Genomic DNA, 22482 nt, shown 5'->3' with positions numbered 1-22482 from the left:
CATAGATATTGAATATCTTCTCCACAGCTGTCAGAATTATCAGTCTGAAATACAGAACTGACCGGACCATTTCTTTGCTTAAAAGTCCCTAATAGTTCGCATCTGTCTAGAGTAAAATGTGTGCTCGTTAGGATGGCATGGAAGGCCATCCATAGCTTGGGTTCAGCTGCATAAAGTCCCCTTCCCATCTTGTAATGAAAATGGGTCTGTTCATTTTCTTTTGTGTCACTAGTGCCTGGCATAGAATAGAGAATTCACCAATAGTTTTTCGAGTAAATGAATGCGTACTAGTGTATGTAAAGGAATGAATAACTATAATAATAAATTTCATTGAAAATGCTTGCTGTTCAAATAAAAGATGATATAAAAACCTAACTTGAACACTAGCATTTAAGAACAGTTTTTCCTTTTTACAGCTGATTTGTTTTTCTTAGCGTACAGCTGTTCAATTTGCTGTCCTCCCTCAGCATTTTTTAAAGGAATCTCTCTGGGCATTTGCACTGTTGGTTTGGAAGTAATCCAGTTTCTCATGGCTTTCCTCTCTGTAGGTCTTAAGACCCTTTATCCCCATCCCTATATGTTGGGTCTTTTCTCCCTAGCTACTTCCCTTATTTCTTTATAGAGATTTATGACTCTGCATGTATGACCATACCCATGTGTATGTCTTTTCTTTCTTCTGGCTATAAATTCTCAGTTTAAAGCTTTGCATGAAGTTCTAAGACCCTTAGGGTTAAATTATTTCTACAGAGCACACACTGACAACCCTGATCTACCTGTTTCCAACTTAAAATGATTTTTATTGTGACTGTTTGTATTTCTCTTAATTTCCTTTTTTTCCCCCCCTTAAATGTGTGTACACAACTCAGATTGAAAATCTCCAAGAGCAACTTAGAGATAAGGAAAAGCAGATGAGCAGCTTGAAGGAGCGAGTCAGATCCTTGCAGGCTGACACCACCAACACTGACACCGCCTTGACTACCTTGGAGGAGGCCCTTGCCGAGAAGGTGGGTGACTGGCCCAGACTCCTCACAGACACATTGCTTCTGCTTTCCCATTAATCTGAAAGTCACTTTAGTGATGAGACTTGATAGAGAAGACAGAAGAAGTCGCGTTGGCAAAAGGGAAAAGAGCTGCCTGTACTGTTGCTGACGTACCCAGTGTAAGGGAAAGAAGATGCGTTTTGTTGTTGCCAATTTAAGCATCTGTTGCTAGGCAGGATGGATTCCGTACTGGAGGGCAGTGGCTGAAGTTTCTAAAGAATCAGCCATGTGCTCCCTGTTTACTGTCTTCTTTTTATGTGTATGGTCAGCTAGAATTCAGTGATGTGGGAATGTCAGACACTGACCATCAGGAGGCAACATTAGTTCTGTTTTACTGTGCTGCATTGGGATCTAATATATTCGTGGGTTTTAGTTATTAATACAGTGTACTTGGTGTTTTTCTAGTCGTGGCCTTGCCACTTCATTTTGCCTTCATGAGCAAACCTAGTTTTTTTCAGGAATGGTTGACTAAATAAGAAGTGGCCCAACATGACAAGTGTTAATGTCTTGGAGGAGGTTTAAGGACTCTTGGTGGGGCATTTTAATTGGATTGTTCTTCTTATTATTTTTTCTTTAGGGAATAGGGTTACTGTTCCTTAAGCCTCTTGAACTCAGAATGTTTCAGGCTTCCTGCCCAGGGATCAAGGCTTGATCCCCAAATATATTCAGAAATAATACCCATAAATATACTTAAATTGCTTCAACTTTCAAACTTCCTGAGTATCTGTTGACAGAAGTTTTAATGGTTTCTCTTTTCTTTATCCTTCTTTATGCTTTAAGCTCAACAAATCATAATCTCTCCAACCTCCTCCTTTTTGCTGTGTGAGTTGTGAGTTGTTTCCATTGCTTTGTAGGCAACATGTGAATTATATATAGAAAAGAAATATTTGCTACTTATTGTCCTTAGGGTATATGTATAAGTTTTTTGTTGCTTGGGATTTGAATAAATGAGATTATTCCAAAAGAATACTCTAGGGACATCTAATACTAATTAAGGTTATAGGAAAAGAAACCTAGGGGAATCAAAAGAACAAAACCAGATGTATGTTAGGGCAAGATAGGTTGGAAGGTTGAATTCTTTAAAAGGTAAATTATTAACAACCTTTCACTGTCTTTTGAATGGAGGATGGAAGTGTGAAATTTTATCAGCTAGAAGCTGAATTGCAGTCATATGATAGAAGTATGAAAGGAATTTTCTCATGTATTGATGTGCTCTCTTATCAGGAGCGGACAATCGAACGCTTAAAGGACCAGCGGGACCGAGATGAGCGAGAAAAGCAGGAGGAAATTGATAACTACAAAAAAGATCTTAAAGACCTGAAAGAAAAAGTCAGCCTATTGCAAGGCGACCTCTCAGAGAAAGAGGTCAAGATCACCAAAATGGAATTATTTGGTTTGCTTAGCCAGTGCATTATGTGTATATGTTGTTGGTGTTTACAGAATGCATATAAAAAAACGATCTGTTGGAAAATTTAAAGAATCTTCTTGTAGCAGGGATTATTTCAGGAAGCTTTGCAGAGATATAGTAGATTGAATCATTTATTTCCTAAGTCTTACCTCTTACCTCTTCCACCTGTTATGAGTTGGCTTCTTACTTGTTAATGACATTTTACAGATCCTAAAATAACAGTATTTCTCCAGTTACATTTGGAGAAATATTGTGCTCATGGTGAGGAAGCTGATAGACGAACGGAATATGAACAAGGAGGACAGTCTATTTACATCAGCTCTTAACGATCACCTCAACATTGGCAGAGAAGTCTTAAATGATTGTTGACCAATTAGGTGACTTAATATACTTTGATTTTGCTTTTGAAGAACCTTGTTGATGTCACCTAAATAGCAAAAATGCCTAATGCCTTGTGATCAGATAATCATGAGCTTTAGGGGCATTCTCAGGGTTTTCTTTCTAATATCTTTAGGAAAATTTATGGGAATTTAAGTTTCTAATAGAATGTTTCTTCCAAAATTAGAAGAGAAGAAAAAAGTCAGTGTAGCTACTAAGGTTGACTGCCTACATTCACAAAGCTTGACCTACTTCCATTTATTTTGTGGGAATGGATATGTACTGGTAGAGCTCTTTAAATCACTACTCAGTGAGTATTTCTTGGGAATTCATTTTGTTTTAGTTAGGACTTGAAAGCCAGAGCTAATGTTTTTGTTCTGTATTTCATGTTCTTGAAATGGAAATATGTCAGTATATGCTAATGGAAAGAAACTACAAACCACCAGGAAAATAAATTTAAGAATTTAAATCTCCATTTCGTTAATAAATAGTATTTATTCTAGATGTATGTTGCTTCTTTCAGGCTTCACTCTTGGATCTGAAAGAGCATGCTTCTTCCCTGGCTTCCGCAGGACTGAAAAAGGACTCACGGCTTAAGACACTAGAAATTGCTTTGGAGCAGAAGAAGGAAGAGTGTCTGAAGATGGACTCGCAGTTGAAAAAGGTTAAAGAAAACTTTTCCAATTTCTTGCTTTGCTTTATTTATTTATTTAAAGTTTCTGCTTTAAAACAAAGTGAATCAGCTATACATATACATATATCCCCATATCCCCTCCCTCTTGCATCTTCCTCCCACCCTCCCTATCCCACCCCTCTAGGGGGTCACAAAAAACCGAGCTGATCTCCCTGTGCTGTGCCGCTGCTTCCCACTAGCTATCTATTTTACATTTGGTAGTGTGTATATGTCCATGCCACTCTCTCACTTTGTCCCAGCTTACCCTTCCCCACCCCCCGTGTCCTCAAGCCCATTCTCTACATCTGCGTCTTTATTCCTGTCTTGCCCCTAGGTTCTTCATAACCTTTTTTTTGTTTTTTTTTTAGATTCCATATATATGTGTTAGCATACGGTATTTGTTTTTCTCTTTCTGACTTACTTCACTCTGTATGACAGACTCTAGGTCCATCCACCTCACTACAAATAACTCAATTTCATTTCTTTTTATGGCTGAGTAATATTCCACTGTATATATGAGCCACATCTTCTTCACCCATTCATCTGTCGATGGACACTTAGGTTGCTTCCATGTCCTGGCTATTGTAAGTAGTGCTGCAATGAACATTGTGGTACATGACTCTTTTTTGAATTATGGTTTTCTCAGGGTATATGCCCAGTAGTGGGATTGCTGGGTCATATGGTAGTTCTATTTGTAGTTTTTTAAAGAACCTCCATACTGTTCTCCATAGTGGCTGTACCAGTTCCCATTGCCACCAGCAGTGCAAGAGGGTTCCCTTTTCTCCACACCCTCTGCAGCATTTATTGTTTGTAGAGTTTTTGATGATGGCCCTTCTGACCGGTGTGACGTGACACCTCATCGTAGTTTGGATTTGCATTTCTCGAATGATTAGTGGTGTTGAGCATCCTTTCATGTGTTTGTTGACCATCTGTATGTCTTCTTTGGAGAAATGTCTGTTTAGGTCTTCTGCCCATTTTTGGGTTGGGTTGTTTGTTTTTTTGATATTGAGCTGCATGAGCTGCTTGTATATTTTGGAGATTAATCCTTTGTCAGTTGCTTCATTTGCAAATATTTTCTCCCATTCTGAGGGTTGTCTTTTCGTCTTTTTTATGGTTTCCCTTGCTGTGCAAAAGCTTCTAAGTTTCTAGGTCCCATTTGTTTATTTTTGTTTTTATTTCCATTTCTCTAGGAGGTGGGTCAAAAAGGATCTTGCTGTGATTTATGTCATACAGTGTTCTGCCTATGTTTTCCTCTAAGAGTTTGATCGTTTCTGGCCTTACATTTAGGTCTTTAACCCATTTTGAGTTTATTTTTGTATATGGTGTTAAGGAGTGTTCTGATTTCATTCTTTTACATGTACCTGTCCAGTTTTCCCAGCACCACTTATCGAAGAGGCTGTGTTTTCTCCACTGTATTCTTGCCTCCTTTGTCAAGAATAAGGTGACCATATGTGCGTGGGTTTATCTCTGGGCTTTTTATCCTTTTCCATTGATCTGTATTTCTGTTTTTGTGCCAGTACCATACTGTCTTGATTACTGTTCCTTCTTTGCTTTAAATAACAGCATAGTAGAAAACTCTATAGTGTCCATATGGAATAACTTACCAGTGGAGTAATAATCTCCTAAAATTCAAAATACCATTTATCCCTTGATTAATTCTCTTGGCGTTCTTGTCCGATTTTACTCTACTCCTGAGAGTCCCCGAACTCTTAGAAAATTGGCAATTCAGAGTAAGATTAAAATATGCAACTCCTTTATAGATGAAATGTAAGACAACAATGTAAAAATCTCAGTTATCTGATATTTTTCTTCTACTAGCATTAGGCTTCCTGGAAAGAGCTAATTTAACAGTGATAGTCACCATACCAGTGAATATTAGAATTTGGTGCAGGTGTTTACTATCCACTTCATTGATTTATTCCTCTCTAATCTTTACATGGCAGTTGGTAGTTTTCAAAGCACTTTCATGCTTATTATCTCTGAGTTACCAACTCTGATTAACTGGGTCCAGTTCATGTGGTTACTGATGAAAAGGGGGCCCAGCCTAGTCTTGAGACTTGGTGCTGTTCTTTTTCCATACATTGGGTGTGTTCAGCATGAACACCTCGTGATGAATCATTATTTAGGGTATGCCAGAAATGAAGTCGTATTCTTAAGCTAAGGAAAGGAAGAAAATCCAGTAGCTTAAAGTTACTTTTGAATAAGTAGGAAAATACTTTTTTTGAGATTAACTAATTCAGATTTGGTAATTGACTTTTTTCCCCCGCACTAAATAAGTGGAAGTAATTTTCTATTTAATACTGGAATATTGAAGATAAGACGTTAGATGTATTTAGGATTATGAAACTGAGCAGTAACTGTCAAGAGTAATAAATGTTATTCACTAATATTCCAAACTCACCTATTTATGACAATCCCACATTTTCTCTGTTTATTTTATTTTTAAATTTTTTTTTGTGGTACGCGGGCCTCTCACTGTTGTGGCCTCTCCCGTGGTGGAGCACAGGCTTTGGACGCGCAGGCCCAGCGGCCACGGCTCACGGGCCCAGACGCTCTGCGGCATGTGGAATCTTCCCGGACCAGGGCACGAACCCGTGTCCCCTGCATAGGCAGGCAGACTCTCAACCACTGCGCCACCAGGGAAGCCCCTCTTTGTTTATTTTTAATCTCCTTGTTATCATGATACTTCTATAGCTGGTCATTTTTATGATCTCTTAAACTTTATGTTTAGGTTCATGAGAAAAAATCAAGTTACCTTTGGGTAGAGGACTTGGTGGCTTCCCCCTACTCTGATTTATTACTTGTTTTTCTGCTAATTGCCATTTTACTTTTCGTATTTTCCCTTCTTTCATTCTGGAAGACTGTAACTTTTCATTTTAATTAATTAGTGATGTTTTCCTATTATACTGCTCCCACAATGCCCTCCTCCAACCTAAATATACGTTGCTCTAGAGTTTGCAATATACATTTTCACTCTTTTCTTTTTCCTCAGCTTTTTCAATGCCAGAAATTGTATATATTTAAGGTGTGCAACATGATGCTTTAATCTGTGTATGCATTGTGAAATGGTTACCACAATCAAGCTAATTAACACATTCATCAACCTTAAATAGTTACCTTCTTTCCTGTGTGTGGTGAGAACACTTTTTAAAAATTGTAGTATAATTGACATATAACATTTTATTAGTTTCTGGTGTACAACGTAACAACTCAATATTTGTATATATTGCAAAATCATCACCACAGTAAATCTATTGAACATCCATCAATATACATAGTTATAATTTTTTTTCTTGTGATGAGAACTTTTTTTTTTTTTTTTGTGGTATGCGGGCCTCTCACTGTTGTGGCCTCCCCCGTTGCGGAGCACAGGCTCCGGACGCGCAGGCTCAGCGGCCATGGCTCACGGGCCCAGCCGCTCCGCGGTGTGTGGGATCCTCCCGGACCGGGGCACGAACCCGTCTCCCCTGCATCGGCAGGCAGACTCTCAACCACTGCGCCACCAGGGAAGCCCGTGAGAACTTTTAAGATTTATTCTCTTAGCAACTTTCACATGTGCAGCACGTATTTATAGTCACCATGCTGTACATCACATCCCCAGGACTTACTGTTTTGTAACTGGAAATGTGTACCTTCTGGTCACCTTCACCCATGTCGTCCACCTCTGACTCCCCACTTCTGGCAGGCTACCGGTCTTTTCTCCGTATCTATGAGCTTGGTCTTTTTGTTTTTGTTTTAGATTCCATATATAAGTGCAATCATAATGATATTTATCTACTCTGTCTGACTTCTCTCACTTAGCATGTTCTCAGGTTCATCCATATTGCGGCAAATGAAAAGACTTTCCCCCTTTTTATGGCTGAGTAATATTCCTGTGTGTGTATACATACATGCATATGTACATACCACATTTTCGTATCCATTCATCCACTGATGGACACTTAGGTTGTTGACAACACTTCTTAAGTTGTATTAGCAAATTTCAAGTATGCAACACAGCATTGTTAACTAGAGTCAATATCCTATATGTTAGATCCCCAGGACTTATTCATCTTATAACTGAAAGTTTGTGCACTTTGACCAACATCTTCCCATTTCCCCCACCCCCAGCCCCTGGCAACCACCCTTCTATGCTCTGCTTTTATGAGTTCACCGTTTTTAGATTCTACATTATAAGCAAGATCTTACAGGTTTTTAATATGTGGCATTTCCTTCTCATTCTTCCTTGGAGTGTCCATTTCTCTGCTTACATTGCGTCTCTATTCTTGGGTGTTGTCTCCTTTTCCCCTTAGTGCCTTTAACTATTTTTTAAAAATATTTTATTTATTTATTTATTTGGCTGAGTTGGGTCTTACTTGTGGCGCGCGGGATCTTCATTGTGTTGCGTGGGCTCTCTAGTTGTGGCGCATGGGCTCCAGAGCACATGGGCTCTGTTGTTTGTGGTATGCAGGCTCTCTAGCTGAGGCGCGGAGGCTCAGTAGTTGCGGTGCACGGGCTTAGTTGCCCTGTGGCATGTGGGATCTTAGTTCCCTGACCAGGGATCAAACCCGTGTCCCCTGCACTGGAAGGCGGATTCTTAACCACTGGACCATCAGGGAAGTCCTGTGCCTTTAGCTATTTATCGTAGTTACTTTAAATTCCCTGTCTGATAATTCCAACATCTGTGTCAAATATATGAGTCTCATTTTTTACTAGCAGGGGCTAGAGTGGGAGAAATGCCCTTTCCCTAGGTGGGATAAAGCTCTGTTAAAATTTTTACTCCTGAGGGTCTGTCTTTGGATACAGCATGCTTTGGGCATATTTCACAGTTGTTACTCTTCCCCTCCTGCAGCCAGAACCACAAGGGGATTTTTGTTGGCTCTTCACTGTGAGACCCTGGTGTGGTTCCTGGATTAAAGCGCATGAAAGTATGGGCCCCCCTAAAACCGCCGGCCCTGGGACTTTTCTCACTCGTTTGCTTGTACGTCCACACTCAGCCCCCAGCAGTTCCTTAAAATTGCCACTTAAGTGTTTCTGCTCACAGCTTCTGCTCCAGGTGAGCAGATCTCAGCTTCAGCTCTGTGGGTTTGCCAGTGTCTCTTGATGTTGGAGGGGTAATTTTTCCTGTGACCTCAGTTCTCTGATAGGTCCTAGAAAAGTCATTGATTTTCTGTTTTTCAACTTTTTCTTGTAAGAATGGTAGTGATGACTTCTGAGTTTTTTACATGTTGGAACTGAAGTTACAGTAGTTTCCCGTATGGAACAGGCCTACTCATTCTTGTTTTATGAAGGTATTTGTATGAATTTTGCTGTTTAGAATAAAATCTAAAATAATAATAGAATAAAAACAATGTATTAATTATATTTGGGAATCAGCTTTAGTTTTATTCATTAACACGTAACTGTTTATGGAATCAATAAGTTACCTATGCCCAGGAATTTGAAAGTAGATCACAGAGATCTTAATTAACAATATACCTGTCTTATACAGCTTTTTTAGTTCTGCTAGATGTTGAATGAATTTGACTATTTTATCATGTCTGTCTCTAAAGCAGGGCAGTGAAATAAGTCAGACAGAGAAAGACAGATACTGTATGATCTCACTTATATGTGGAATGTAAAAACCAAAAACCAACCAAACACTGAACTCATAGATAGAGACCAGATTGGTAGTTGTCAGAAATGGAGGGCTGTGTGTGTGTGTGTGTGTGTGTGTGTGTGTGTGTGTGTTCGTATGATGGGTGGAGGTGGTCAAAAGGTACAAACTTCCAGTTATTAAAAAAAAAAGTAACTGTGTAGTGATATTTTGTCTATGTAATATTTAAGCAGAGAAGAACCTTATAAATTGAAGACTAGCTATTAGATGTTTGATAATACCCTGTTGAAATTGGAGTATAGGTGGCTTTTGGGGACATGGTTTGCCCACTGCCACTGTACGTATATCTGATAGAATGTGGACATTTTCTTTGTAGGCACACGAGGCAGCACTGGAAGCCAGAGCCAGTCCAGAGATGAGTGATCGAATACAGCAATTAGAGAGAGAGATTGCCAGGTACAAAGATGACTCTAGCAAGGCCCAGGCAGAAGTTGACCGCCTCTTGGAAATCTTGAAGGAGGTGGAAAATGAGAAGAATGACAAAGATAAGAAGATTGCTGAGTTGGAAAGGTAAGGAAAGGGAAGCTGAAGAGGCACTCTCTATGTTAGAAAGGTTGAAGGATGGTTTTAAAACTATGTACTTTTCAGGACATATTTTTCCAATATATCTGCCTCTCTGAATTGACTTTATTACCTACCTTTTATTCTAAGTCAGTGTAACTTCATTGTTGCAGTCTCTGAACGGCAACACAGAGTGGGAATAGACTGGGAAAGCTATGGACTTCAGCATCATTGATTGGAAAGAGAAAGTATTCATTGATTAAGAAATTAAAGTTTTCTACTGGTTAATCAAGAGAGTGCAGATAGCCACTTGCTCTCTAATTATTTATTTATCTGTTTAAGGAACAAATGAACCTCAAGTTCAAGGAGTTAAAATTTTTAATTGGTTTAGACCTTTTATGTTGAGCTGTTGCTCTTTTGGGCTGTGAATTTTTAGACTCTGTATTGTGGAGAAGCAAGCTATTACATTGGTACATAGGTCAAATTTAGAAGGAGGGACATTTTGAGGACAATTTAGGAGACTTGGATGTGATTTTTTTTTTTGATCTCTGACTTTGACTTCTTCAAAATGAGCTTTGTTTAAACAGAACCAGCCAGATAGCTCTCTTGGAATTTTCTTTGCCTTTTTTTCTTGTTAGGGTATTTTGTACTAAAGATAAAGCGTATGCCTCTTGGCCTCTTTCTTTACACCATGTATTTAACATAAATTCACAAGTGCATAGAAATAGTTCTTCCAGTAGAACTGCATTAATCACTGTATTCTGAACAGTCAGAGAGACTGGCAGTGACAGAATGAAGTCATTAATCCGTGTGACTCCTTTGAGCCTGATTCATAGAAGTATTTTATTTTCATACTCTTGAATGTTGGGAGGTAGTAGAATACTTTCATAAGTTGTTTACTAAGTTTTAAATTTTTAGGATATTGGTAGACTTGATATTTTCCCCTAGAAGTAATTTTTTCCTCTTGTTCTGTAACCATAGAATTTTGATTTTCAAAAAACGAAAAGGATAAAGTCCAACGCTCACAATTCTTCTTCACTAAGTTGAAAGTATGAATAAATGAGCTGATCACCTACTCATTTGTTTCCTCTTATTTTGGTATTAACTCTATTCATGTTTTCTGGTCTGGTTCTGGATAAGATGGGTGGATAAAGTTCTTTAAATCAGAATTAACAAGTTATCAGAGTCTCAAGATTAGATTATGTATAGTTTTTGTACGTCTTCCCTGTTTGCACTGCATCTTTAACCCCCGCACACGTGTGTATGCACACACACACACACACACACACACACACTCTCTCTCCTTACATACTTACATGAGTACATGCCTTTCTTTGCTTTTGTGTCACCCTGAAATCAACAGCAGTATTTCATAGATTTTATTTATTTTTATATTTTTAATGTTTTTTGAAATCAGACTTTTATTCAAATCTTAATTCCATAGATTTTAAAATACGATACTTCTGATGGATTAGTGACTTCCCACTAAATGTATTTCAGTATTTCAGAAAAGAAATTTCTTGATAAAGTTTTATTTTTCAGTTTGATTTTTTTTATTAGAGCTCTGCATTGAAATTATTGCTTGCTATTACAGATACCTTGCTTGAAAAATGTTTCAATTCATTTTTGGACCCAATACTGATTTGGGGAGATGGACGTGATTTGAACGAGAGTAAGAAATAGAATTAAATCTGTATTTGTATCCAAAGCACACCAGATAGCTTTTATTAGCCATTATATTTCTCACATTTTGGGAGAGAGTTGTAAATGATCTGTTCTTTCCACAGAATATTACTTATAAATTTGAAAAAGTACCATAGAATTTTGTCCTCTGGTCATGTAACATTGTAATCTTATTTTAAGATTCGACACAATTTCTTGGCTACCAAGAAAAGAAACAGTTTTAAAAACTCAATTGCTACTGGCTTTGTAATTTGTTATTGAGCAGCATAGTTTAAGATGGGAATAAAAGATGATTGGAATTATTTTATGCCTTTTCTTCCCAGATTTTTAGTACTGAGCTGCGTATGTGTGGCTGCTGTGTTTCTTACTAACCATTTGCTTCTTATGTTGCTATTCCACTGTTTCCTGTGTGTGGGTGTCTGTCTCCCTGTCATTTATCATCTGAGTTTCTTCACCTTTCTTTTGGCTTGTCTTATCCTGGTCCTATTCCATTGGGGTTTTGGTCTCTGTGTCTGTCTGTGTTCATATCCCTCTTGGCCATGCTGTTCCTCAGAAAGCCAGCCTCCCGCACTTTGTACCTTCCACGCCATGTTTCTGTCCCTGAACTGTCAGGGGGATTTGTTTGGGACTTCCTGGGAAAGTGAGTGTTAAGTAAGGCTACAGTTCTGTACTAGAGGAGTTGCTGCTGCCACTCCTGCTGCTGCTGGGGCTTGCTGGGGGTTTTGCTTGATCAGAATTAAAGACCAGCCGGTTATATATCCAGTTGAACAGTACCTCTTAGGTCCATTGCTTGTGGGTAAAGTATGTGTTCTCTCTGGTAAGATTCTGATATTGTTGGATATAATTGTCTTATTCTTGATGTCTAGCCCATCTCTTGTGTGGTGGTTCTTTTGCTGGGGTGCCCTTTAAGCAGTAGCCTCTCGGGCGATGCAGCTGTGGTGCCACACCCTAATTCAGGAAGTAGCATGCATTTTTACCGCGTGTTCAGCAACCTTCTAAGTGCAAAAATGACAGCAGAATGTTATCATTGGGCTAAAGAAAATTCTATTATTCTTTTAAAATTTCCTAGTACTTATGTAAGATTCTCCAATATTAATAGGTTTAGATTAAATCATGAAGAATTCCCAGACTTATTCTTTGTGGTCTTGAGAAAAACAAATAGTCCCTTACACTGCTCTTACAGAACAATAGTAGTTCCTGTCAGATGATTTAGTGTTGTACCAGTGTCTTGAGCTACTGCAATTTTAAAACGAGGATTATGTAGGCCTACCCATACATCTGAAAATACAAAATGTTTTTCCCAATTAAATCTAAGAAGTACTATTTCTAAATTTATATTCCATACTATGGTGTGTATCAGTTGGAGTTCAACCAGAGAGGCAGAACCGGTAGGAGAGATACATACATATATTTATATATATGTGATATATATATATCAGATTTATTACGAGGAATTGTCTTGCGTGATTGTCAGCAGCTGGCTAAGCAAGTCTGAAATGTGTATGGGAAAGCTGTCAGGAGGAGATCACCTGCAGGATAGAACTCCCGTGAGCGTGGGCCAGAACTGTGGTCCACAGGCAGCATTTCTTTTCTTTCCTTGGGAAGCCTGCTTTTAGGGCCTTCCAAAGAATTGAGGTATGCCCACTTCGATCATCTGGGATAGTAATCGCCTTTACTTAAATGGATTATAGGCGTTACTTAATGTCTGCAAAATACCTTCATAGCAACATCTAGATTAGTGTTGGATTAAGTCAACTGGGTGCTGTAGCCTACCCAGGTTGACACTTCCAGAAAGTCATCACCTGGTGGTTCTGGATAGTCTCCACAGATGATTTAAAGGGAGAAAATAATAGTAAAAACAAACCTAAAGATTGACATGCTATATAAGTAGATTGATTTAGATTAGCATGAGGAACCCAAAATGTAAATTGAATATTTCTCTTCTAAAGTGTGCATATTATAGTTTCTATTTAGATGCATGATGAATAGCCTTTTCTTTGGCATAATGTTTAAAATGTTTAGTAATGTAGGCTGATGAAATTCTGATAGTAGTATCTTTTCAGACTCCTGAAAGAATTGCTTGTTGTCTGCTCTTTCACTCGTGTCCCCTTAGCTAAATACCCATGCCATGGCAGTATACTGGGAGCATTATCCCCCGTGCATAATTTTGCTTCTGTATTTGCTTTATTACATTTTTTTTTCTGATACAGAAGCACTAATAAATCTGCAGAGTTTGGTGTTTGCATTAGAAATCCTCAATTTACTCTAATGTGAGGTTTATTTAAATTAGATTCAGCATCCCACCTAGAAACTTTTATGTTTGGAGAATGACACCCATCTTCTGATTTTTCACATAATTTAGGTATCAAGGATTGCCTTTGGTTTATGAAAGTTAGGAATTTTCAGTGATGTAAAGAATAATATTGTATAACCTAAATAATTTATAAGAAATTTGGGTTTACTATATTTCCTGATTTGTGGGAATATAAAAACTGGAATTTTAATGGATATAGATTTCATTTGGGGTTGTGTTTTGAAATTTATAAGAGGGATTAAAAGATGAGAAGAAAGGACATGTTTTCTTAGACATGTTTAATCTTTGAAAGTCCTAAAGTTCTTTTTATTCCTTACTCCTTTTACCTGGTTACTCTCCCTTTAAATATGCATCTCTAAAAACACTACTGTTAGTAAGATTTGTAGTTATCAAGACCTTGAGAATAGTAGCCAATCTGTGAGTTTAGTTTTTCTCTCCATAACTCACTCTTCTCTTTGCCACAAAATATACCCTTTCCTTCTTCATTAATTAATGAATTAATTTTTCTACTTATGAAGGCTCTTATTTGCTGGTCACTGTTCTGGGCTCTGGGGACACAACAGGGAGCAAAACAAACAAAATCTCTGCCTTCAAGGGAGTTTATCATCTAACCTCAGAAGACCAGAGCTCCAGCAAGGAGCGGACTTTTCCTCTGCAGGCTGGCAGAGGCGTTCTTCCACAGCTTGCCGGTACCTAGAAATTTCAGTGAGGACGTTTCCATTTGCGGTCTGGTTGAGCTCTCCTGGGAAGTAATACTTAACATACTCAATTAATGTGTGCCCCAGGATACAGAATTATTATAGAAGAGGGGCTTCTTGTTGAACTTCAGACTCTTAGGTCTGGTCTTCTAATTTTTGTGACGAGTATTAATGATAATGGCTTGAGAGGCTGTTTGGATAGAAGGCTAGCAGGTTGTTTTGGATCCTAGGCTCCTAATTTTAGGTCCTAGAACTGTAGCGTAGATGCAGATGTGAAATGGAGAGGGAAGGCCAGCATAGTGTGCTGCTATTGGTACTATTCTGACAAAGGCAAGAGAACCAGGAACAGTGTTGTTATTTACACACACACACACACACACACACACACACACACACACACACGTATAGGTACATAAACACATTTGGGGGCCAGTCTTGTAAGTAGTTATAATATTAGGAGGAAACTTAGTTTTTCTGCCTTGTGATGGTCGCTTTCATTTTCTTTGCTGTCTTTTCCAGACCTCATCTAGAACTATTAGTTCTAGGCTTTTACATCATGATTAAACTTAAATTTTGTGGGCTAGCAAGAAAACGTAACCTGTGTTTACAATGCTTCCAAGGGAACTACATTCTGATTTGTAAACAACTGGCTCTGTTAAAAAACTGGCATATGATCTATTCTAAGATTTGGAGCTGCTTGATTTGCTTTTTTTAAAGTAAAGGTGTCCCCAGTTTGCTCAGAATTCAGGATCAAGGTAGTTAGCCCCTGAATTAACTGTCTAAATTGCTAAAGCAGTAACTGTTAACCTCATTTTGGTAAGTGAGAGGAATCTATACTTCTGTAGTTCAAGATCAAAATAATGAACTGAGCTTGAACACAAAGAATGGGGTCGTTTTCCCATTATGCCAGGAGTGAGATTTAGTCTGTGGTGTTATTTGCACGTGTGCACGTGTAAGAGAAAGTACTTCTCTGGTGGTATTTGGAGAATTTAGGGAAGATAGTTGCTAGGCTTAAATCCTCATGGCTCAAGGATATGACCTTTTAAGTTTTTTTATTTGCTTTTAAAGCTTACTACTATCTGAAATTTTATGTAATGAAAATGGAGTTATTTTTATTTTTTATAAATCTTTCAAAATGTGTTGGCAAGCTTAGAGTTTACAGGATATTTCCAACTTTTGGTCTGATATTAGTAGATTTAACTCTTTGTTTTCTTTAAAACTGGGCTTTAGAATTAGGAGATGAATGCTTTTTTGTTATCTGCTTTTTCTGAGTATTTTCTCTTTGACCAAAATTTTCTTTCCCCTTATTCATTTGGGGGAATTTGACCCCTTTTAATTGTTATCTTTTTTTGGGGGAAAAAAAACTTTACTGACCTCTCTTAGGTAGTAATTTCTCTGTCCTTTTTATTTTTTTTTTGTGCTTTTGTTATAGTATCTATCACATTCTGTCCTAAGACTGTACATTGTTGTGGGCCCAATAAATACATACGTTAAAACATAGGGACACAGCTCGTTTCTCATTTTACTGTCTAATCATCCCACATTTCTTCCCTTTTTATCTTCCCATCCCCTGCACATTCAGACCTTTCATCAAACAGATGGAGATTTAATAGTCCCTTATACCCTTGTTTGTGATATTGAATATATTTTTATATTTGTTTCTTCTATATGTTTGTAATATGTTTACCATTGCACATATGCTTTTCTTTCAGTAAAAATATAAGTAAATGCATATGCATTAAGTATTCTTATTTAATATAATTCAATAGGATTACTTTTCTATCTGCAGGTTAAACAAAAGTATAGATAACCTCTCTCCTCTTCTGTCACAGTGAAATACCAATTCTAACTTGTATTTTTACATTTTAACATCACTGAAACTGGGATACGTGAATAAATAATGGCGTGATTTAATTGGTATATATTTTTTTATTTCTTAGTAACATATAAAGTAATGGCGCATCTTCTTCCTTTGGTGAATTGATATTGAAGATGTGCGCAAAGAGAGTGAATAAAATTATTTCAGTGACTGGGGGTGGAAGGAAGTATTTCCAAATTAACGTTATCTTCTCATGTATTCCATTTAAAATGTGTGTAACCAGATGAATATGTTTACTATTATAATTAGATATTTGACTGTTTTAACTGCATCCTGAAAGTTTATTTGCTTAGGTTGACCTAAAATTTTTTTTGACATTTTCATTGGGAAAGAGGGTTTTATGTTTGTGATTTTATGTTGATATCACAGTATATTCAGGCATCTATGGCACAGTATAACCTGAGAATATAAACCTACATATTTAATCTTCATATTTGTAAATATTTTTTCTGTAAAGAAATCCTGAATTGATCATTCAGCTTAATGTCTTCAGAAATCTCCCATAGGGAAACTAATATTAAGCTGTATATAGATTTGGTGTAAACTAGTATACAATTCATGAGGAAAATGGTTCCTTAAAGCATTTCCTTACTTTTATTTATTATTTTTTTTATTTTTGCGGTACGTGGGCCTCTCACCATTGTGGCCTCTCCCGTTGCGGAGCACAGGCTCCGGACGGGCAGGCTCAGCGGCCATGGCTCACGGGCCCAGCCGCTCCACGGCATGTGGGATCTTCCCGGACCGGGGCACGAACCCGTGTCCCCTGCATCGGCAGGCGGACTCTCAACCGCTGCGCCACCAGGGAAGCCCCATTTCCTTACTTTTAAATTTATAGTCATATATCTTTGATCCACGAAGGACAGTGTCGGTGAATGTGGTCTTGACGTAGTTGGAACAGAGGAGAAATGAGTGTGGTGATCGTGTGTGCTTTCTTGAGGGAGAATGGGTTGTGTTTAAAAAAATGAAAAGAAATAGGGAAAACGAGATGCTGCGAGTGTTATAACGGAAGGTGAATGGTTCTTTATCTGATCCTGCTGGCTTCAGCTTGCTTTCCTGGGGGGGCCGCTTGTTTCTTTCTTCTTCCTCCTAGATGAATTTCACTGATTTCATTTAAAAGTAGAATAAATCACACAGCTTTACATAGTCAATTCTATTAGGCCATCTTCCTAAAGTTTCTTGTGGGCACAGCACCTTATAATTTATTACAGTCTTGATAGAAATTTTGATGGTTACCTCAAGTTTTTACTTTACACTGGAAACATTAGAATTATATATAGTTATTCTATATGCAGATTTTTTTTTCCCCTAAATTTATTTCCCAAGAGCTAAAGTTTGATGCCAAAGTGAAATAAGACTCCTGAACTGTAAATTAGTTAAAAAGATCCTTAAGGTTGCTCACTCTTGACAGGAATAAGCTTCATTTTTCTTTTTTCAGGGATTTTCTCGTGTCTCATATAAAGCTTTGCATCTATATGAGATTTCAGTGAGTGTCATTGTTGATCTAAAATTATTCTAACGTAATGTGTCATAACCAACAAAAATAAAAAAGAGCATTGTGAATAGTCATTTAGGTAAAAAGTTGGCCTCTCTTTGACTTTGAACATTGTCTGCGTTCTGCACTGTTTTCCAAATGCCAAAGACCCATGGATTTTTGTAGATCCCTTCAGGAATCTGTAAGCATCATAGGACATATAAAGTATGCCCAGGAGGTGTGTCAGCAGACCTGCATTCTTCTCACGGATCCACCGTGTATTCACTGTGTGGTTGTGAGGAGTTTTGTCTGTCATTTGTTTCTCTGTTTTTCATCTATTTATCTTATATAATGGCGATCATAAATCTTGTTATCCTTGCCTTTCATTATTCTGAAAATGAGTTTTAAAAAACTCTTATTTTGGTACTGAAATATTAGAAAACATTAAAGTGCAAGTTGAAATGGTGCTTGCATTCAAGAAATAACCTTCTTGTTTTAGATTCTTAAAGTAACATTTAGATCCTGAAGGTAAGCTGGATGGCGCTGGCTCTTAGAAGTCTTAAGTATTTGGAGGATATAATATCGACACTACTTTCAATGAAACTGATTAATTTTTAAAAAGGGAAAACTGCTTGTTATGAAAAGCAGTAATGAACCTCAGGGGCTTCGTGCCATGGTAGGAATACGAAGCATGGCTACTTTGCACCTCTTTCTGCTGAGCAGTATTGGACATGAAGTGAGGTTTATAGAGCCATATATTCTTCATTATTGCTTTTAGATTGCACCACTGGGGGTGGATTTGATAGATTTGGAATGAGAAATAATGGGTGTAATTAGGAAAACATTATTTTCACATTTGAGAAAATTATTTCAAAATTTTCCAAATGCATCAGAGTTCTGTATTCTACAGAATAATTGAAGCTGTCAGTGTTTTTCTGCTTTTGCTCCTGGATAACTTGGGTCTAAGAAATGGACTGGGGTGGGTAAAGGAGTTGTCAGTTCTAAGATAGGTGTGTGTAGAACTAAGCTGACTGACGCTGTAGGATCACAGTTAGCTACTTAAACGAGAAGGGGAGCAGCTAGCCTTCTTTTCTTTTCCTTTGTGTTTAAGAAACTACTTTTTTTCCTGCCCTAGGAAATGGTAAATTTTAGACAAAATTTGTTCCTTTAGAAACTTACATTAAGGTACAGTGGTGTAATCTAATATGAAAATACACTTGTTGAAAATCTGAAATTACTAATTTTTGTTGCCAGTGCAGAATCCGTGTGACTCCTTTCCCTTCTCTAATCCTGTGCTTTATATTTGTCTATGTCCGTGAATAATATTGTTTCTGAATATTGCCCTCACTAATTGTTTCTAACTTTCTCTTTCACACTTTCTTCCTGGATTTGCCGTTTCCTTCAGTCTCACCTCAAGGTCAGTATGCTTGTCCTAAAACAAAGATATGCAACAGAACATTGTATACTAACGTTGCCTTGAATTCCTATAAGCAACTGAAATGATGGAACTTATCCCAGGAACGAGATGTCTAGAAATTCAGTTATGAGTGCAGAAAATGTCATGAATCTTAGATTTATCGGAAGAGTGGATTCATGGTTCTGTGCTTCAAAAGATAGAGTGGTCAGAAAGCGAGAATCAGACTGACCAGGTTTGGATGGAGAGAGAAACGAGGATGAAAGGAAGCCACTAGAGGAATGAGGAGGTGAAAATTATTGCCTTAATTTTATTATATTTTCATCCAGAGACATTCTGGCTGTTATATTTGCAGGCAAAGTGCAGCATGAAGGAGGGAGGGAACATTGCCACAGTCTGTGGATTTTTATAAGAACCTTTGAATTATTTCACGTACACAAACCTACACATACCCTTTCAGTTTGGGGTTTGTTTTGTGACTCTGCTGAATGGTAGAACTGGTGGTGACGAAAACAACCACCAGTCCTGCTGTTCATGTGTCAGAGGCTCAGTGGGAGAAGCTTTACAGGTTTTATTTCAGTCGATCTTCCCAGCAAGTATGTAGAGAGGTTCGTGAATTTCCACTTTTTAGGCAAGTAACACAAGTACAGAGTCCATTAAGTAACTCTAACTCATCTATCTTCATTAGTAAGTAAATTAGTAACGGAAGCTGGCAGAAAACAATCAGAAACATGCATTTTAAATGTTATTTATTTTGCATATGAGCCATGGCAATGTAAATTAAGGTGTGAGAATTTCTGATAGGGTTCAGAAAGTATTGTTAATACCACATGCGTTTTACCTACCAGCTATTTTCTAGTAATAACAACATCATATATGTTTACTGTTTATAAAAGTACTTGTCAGCATGTGGGTTACACAGGACAGATTGTCATTCTGCTGAGGGTCTGAGATTAGGGAACGTGATTTCTACATCTAGGGAGAACCAACTAGTTAGTGGTGGTACTTAGATTTGAAGCCAGATATTCTCGTTTCAGCCTCAGGGCTTTTTATATGATATGCCCTCTAGCCTAGGAATCAGAGTCCCAGATTACTCAGGTGTTCTTAGGTAGATTTCTCATCTGTCATTTTCCCATCTGTAAAATTGGAGTAGTTCTCTAATATCTGAAGGGTTGTCGTAAACTTCGAATGAGTTAATGCAGATAGCACTTGGAACAGCGTCTGGCACTAGGTGAGCAGTCAGTAAATGGAGCTGTTACGATTACTCCTTTTTGCTTTTTTCATGGAGTCCTGTTCGGTCCAGGATACCATAGTACGGTGCCATACGTTTCAGGGTCTTTAAAACACTACACTGTGCTCTTGACTCCTGCCACTATTAATAGAAAGTGGAAAGCTGTGTATGTTATGTGTAGAAGATGATAAAAGAAGCCGTGTCCCTTCTGTAATGACATTTTCAGACTCTATTTTTCAGGTGCTGAAACTTCTATTCTAGGTAGAAAGATGAAGTTGAGGCTTTTTTTGGGAAAAACGTTCTCTTTCCCAAATCTCTCTCCCTGATATTTCTTCTCAGTGCTTGACGAAATTTCTGAAAAAGTCTTCTTACCTTTGACTCTTTAAAAATAAGCAGTTTGTTTGGGGTGTATGTTAAAAAAATAAACTTTTGTTTCATAATTACTTATACGAATCTAATTCATGAAAGGGTTCTTAACCATCCTCTTCCTTCTCTCTACGTATCAGAATGTCTCTCTTCGCTCATCCTTACCTTACATTTGTCAGTGGGACAAATGTCCCAGCTCTGTTCCAAGGCTAAACTTCCTGTTCATTCCTTCCCTCTGACTAGTTTTCAAAACCTTGTTCCATAAATTGAATCCTCCTTCTCCTTATTTCCCTGTTTCTCTTCGCTTTCTTCCCACTGACTCTCCCAAACATAAAACATATCCTGGTTTTCCCCATCCTTAAAAAGACATGGAAGCAATCCTTCCAGTGTCTTTTCGTTGGTTTCAATTCACTACAGTATCTTACTTTTACCTTTTCTTTTCTATTTATTTGCACAGTTTTTGAAAGAATCATTTATGCTTGATGCCTCCACGTTCACACTTCCCATTTATTTTCCAAAGCAATATAATTTGGAATCCTCTCTCAGTGCTGTGCTAAAATTGCTTCACTGGTACTCTGCCAAGTTTAGTGGACTTGTCTGTCTTGGGCCTACCGGCCTTTCTGGGGTGTTAGAATTTTGACTCTCTCTCTTCTTTTTGGAGCTCTGCTTTTTAATAGTTTATGTGACATTGTTTTCTGCTAGCTCTCTTACCACCTTGTTGACAGTTTTTGGCCTGTTTTGCTTTTCTTCTTTTACATGTTTCTTAATTCTTGATGTTTCTCACGTTCTTTTAAAAAATGCCTTTTTCATCTCCTTGTTACTACCAAAGACTCAGTTTTGTTTTGTTTTTTAAACATTTTATGGCACTCTACTTTGAATAGACCATATTCATTATGGAAGAAATCTTAACAGTATTTGCAATAAAAGTAGCAAGCAAGCATTTTAAAAGTGATTTTCCAATTTTCTACTCTAAATATTTTCTCCACATTGTAGTAAAACTGTTAGGGTACCACTTAAGTAATTCCACGTCTGACCACAATTCAGCTTTAGGAGAAAAATATCATGAAGGCTTTTGCCTTGTATTTGGAGGACTTTCCTCTCTAACTTAAGCTTCGAGGGCTCTCATAGTTTTACTGGGAAGTTTTATCACTTTGTTCTGTATTTTGATTTTTGCATGACAGATTTTGATCTAAATGTCTCCAAACAAAACCTTATGAAAGGCTCCAGAAGAATTTGTCCATGGAAGTCATTGGTGTAGACATAATTCTCTGAGTTACAAGTTAGGTTAATTATAATATTCTTAGCTGATTCCTTTTTAGTTAACAGTAAATGCCATTAAACTATACTTATTTCTAAATAAGTTTATTTTTCAAGTAATAAAAAATATAACAAGTTTTGTTTTTCCAGTGGCAAGGATCATTTTGGCTGTAATATATAAAAAACCCTCTTGTCATTCCAGATTGGAATTTAGTACTTTTTTTTTTAATATAGAAGCATTTCACCATTTTAATTACAGTTTTGCCAAGTCCAGTTGAATAACTCATCAAGAGAATATAATTTATTGATTGTTTGAGATTGAATTGGACGTTTAGACTACTTCACTGTGTGACTTCGGGCAAGGTGCTTATTCATTCAGTGTTTGTTTTAGCCTATTTTGTGTTAATAGTGACAGTTACCTGCAGTGTTGTATTTTCGTGTCTCCACTGAGCTTTTCCATTCTGAATGGATTTGTTTCTGCTCTTCCTCCCCTGCCCTCCTCTGTCCGTCTTTCCGTTCAGTACAGAGCAGAGA

At 37.6% G+C, this 22482-nt stretch overlaps 1 protein-coding gene across 17 annotated transcripts in view; it reads left to right on the top strand.

Annotated features, from left to right (window-relative positions):
- ERC1 (ELKS/RAB6-interacting/CAST family member 1) overlaps window positions 1-22482 on the top strand; it is a 399699-nt gene that overhangs the window by 146138 nt on the left and 231079 nt on the right. For all 17 annotated transcript variants that reach the window (XR_010947412.1, XM_067756042.1, XM_067756040.1 and 14 more), the window contains 4 exons: window positions 867-1004; window positions 2265-2405; window positions 3350-3490; window positions 9451-9644. Coding sequence is in view for 16 of the 17 variants with exons in the window: in XM_067756042.1 (XP_067612143.1) it covers window positions 867-1004; window positions 2265-2405; window positions 3350-3490; window positions 9451-9644 (614 nt within the window). In the remaining variant the exon portion in view is untranslated. The remainder of the gene's footprint in view (window positions 1-866; window positions 1005-2264; window positions 2406-3349; window positions 3491-9450; window positions 9645-22482) is intronic.

Source organism: Pseudorca crassidens, chromosome 11, assembly GCF_039906515.1.
Source record: "Pseudorca crassidens isolate mPseCra1 chromosome 11, mPseCra1.hap1, whole genome shotgun sequence".
NCBI classification, from domain to species: Eukaryota; Metazoa; Chordata; class Mammalia; order Artiodactyla; family Delphinidae; genus Pseudorca; species Pseudorca crassidens.
This window is presented reverse-complemented; position numbering and strand designations above follow the sequence as displayed.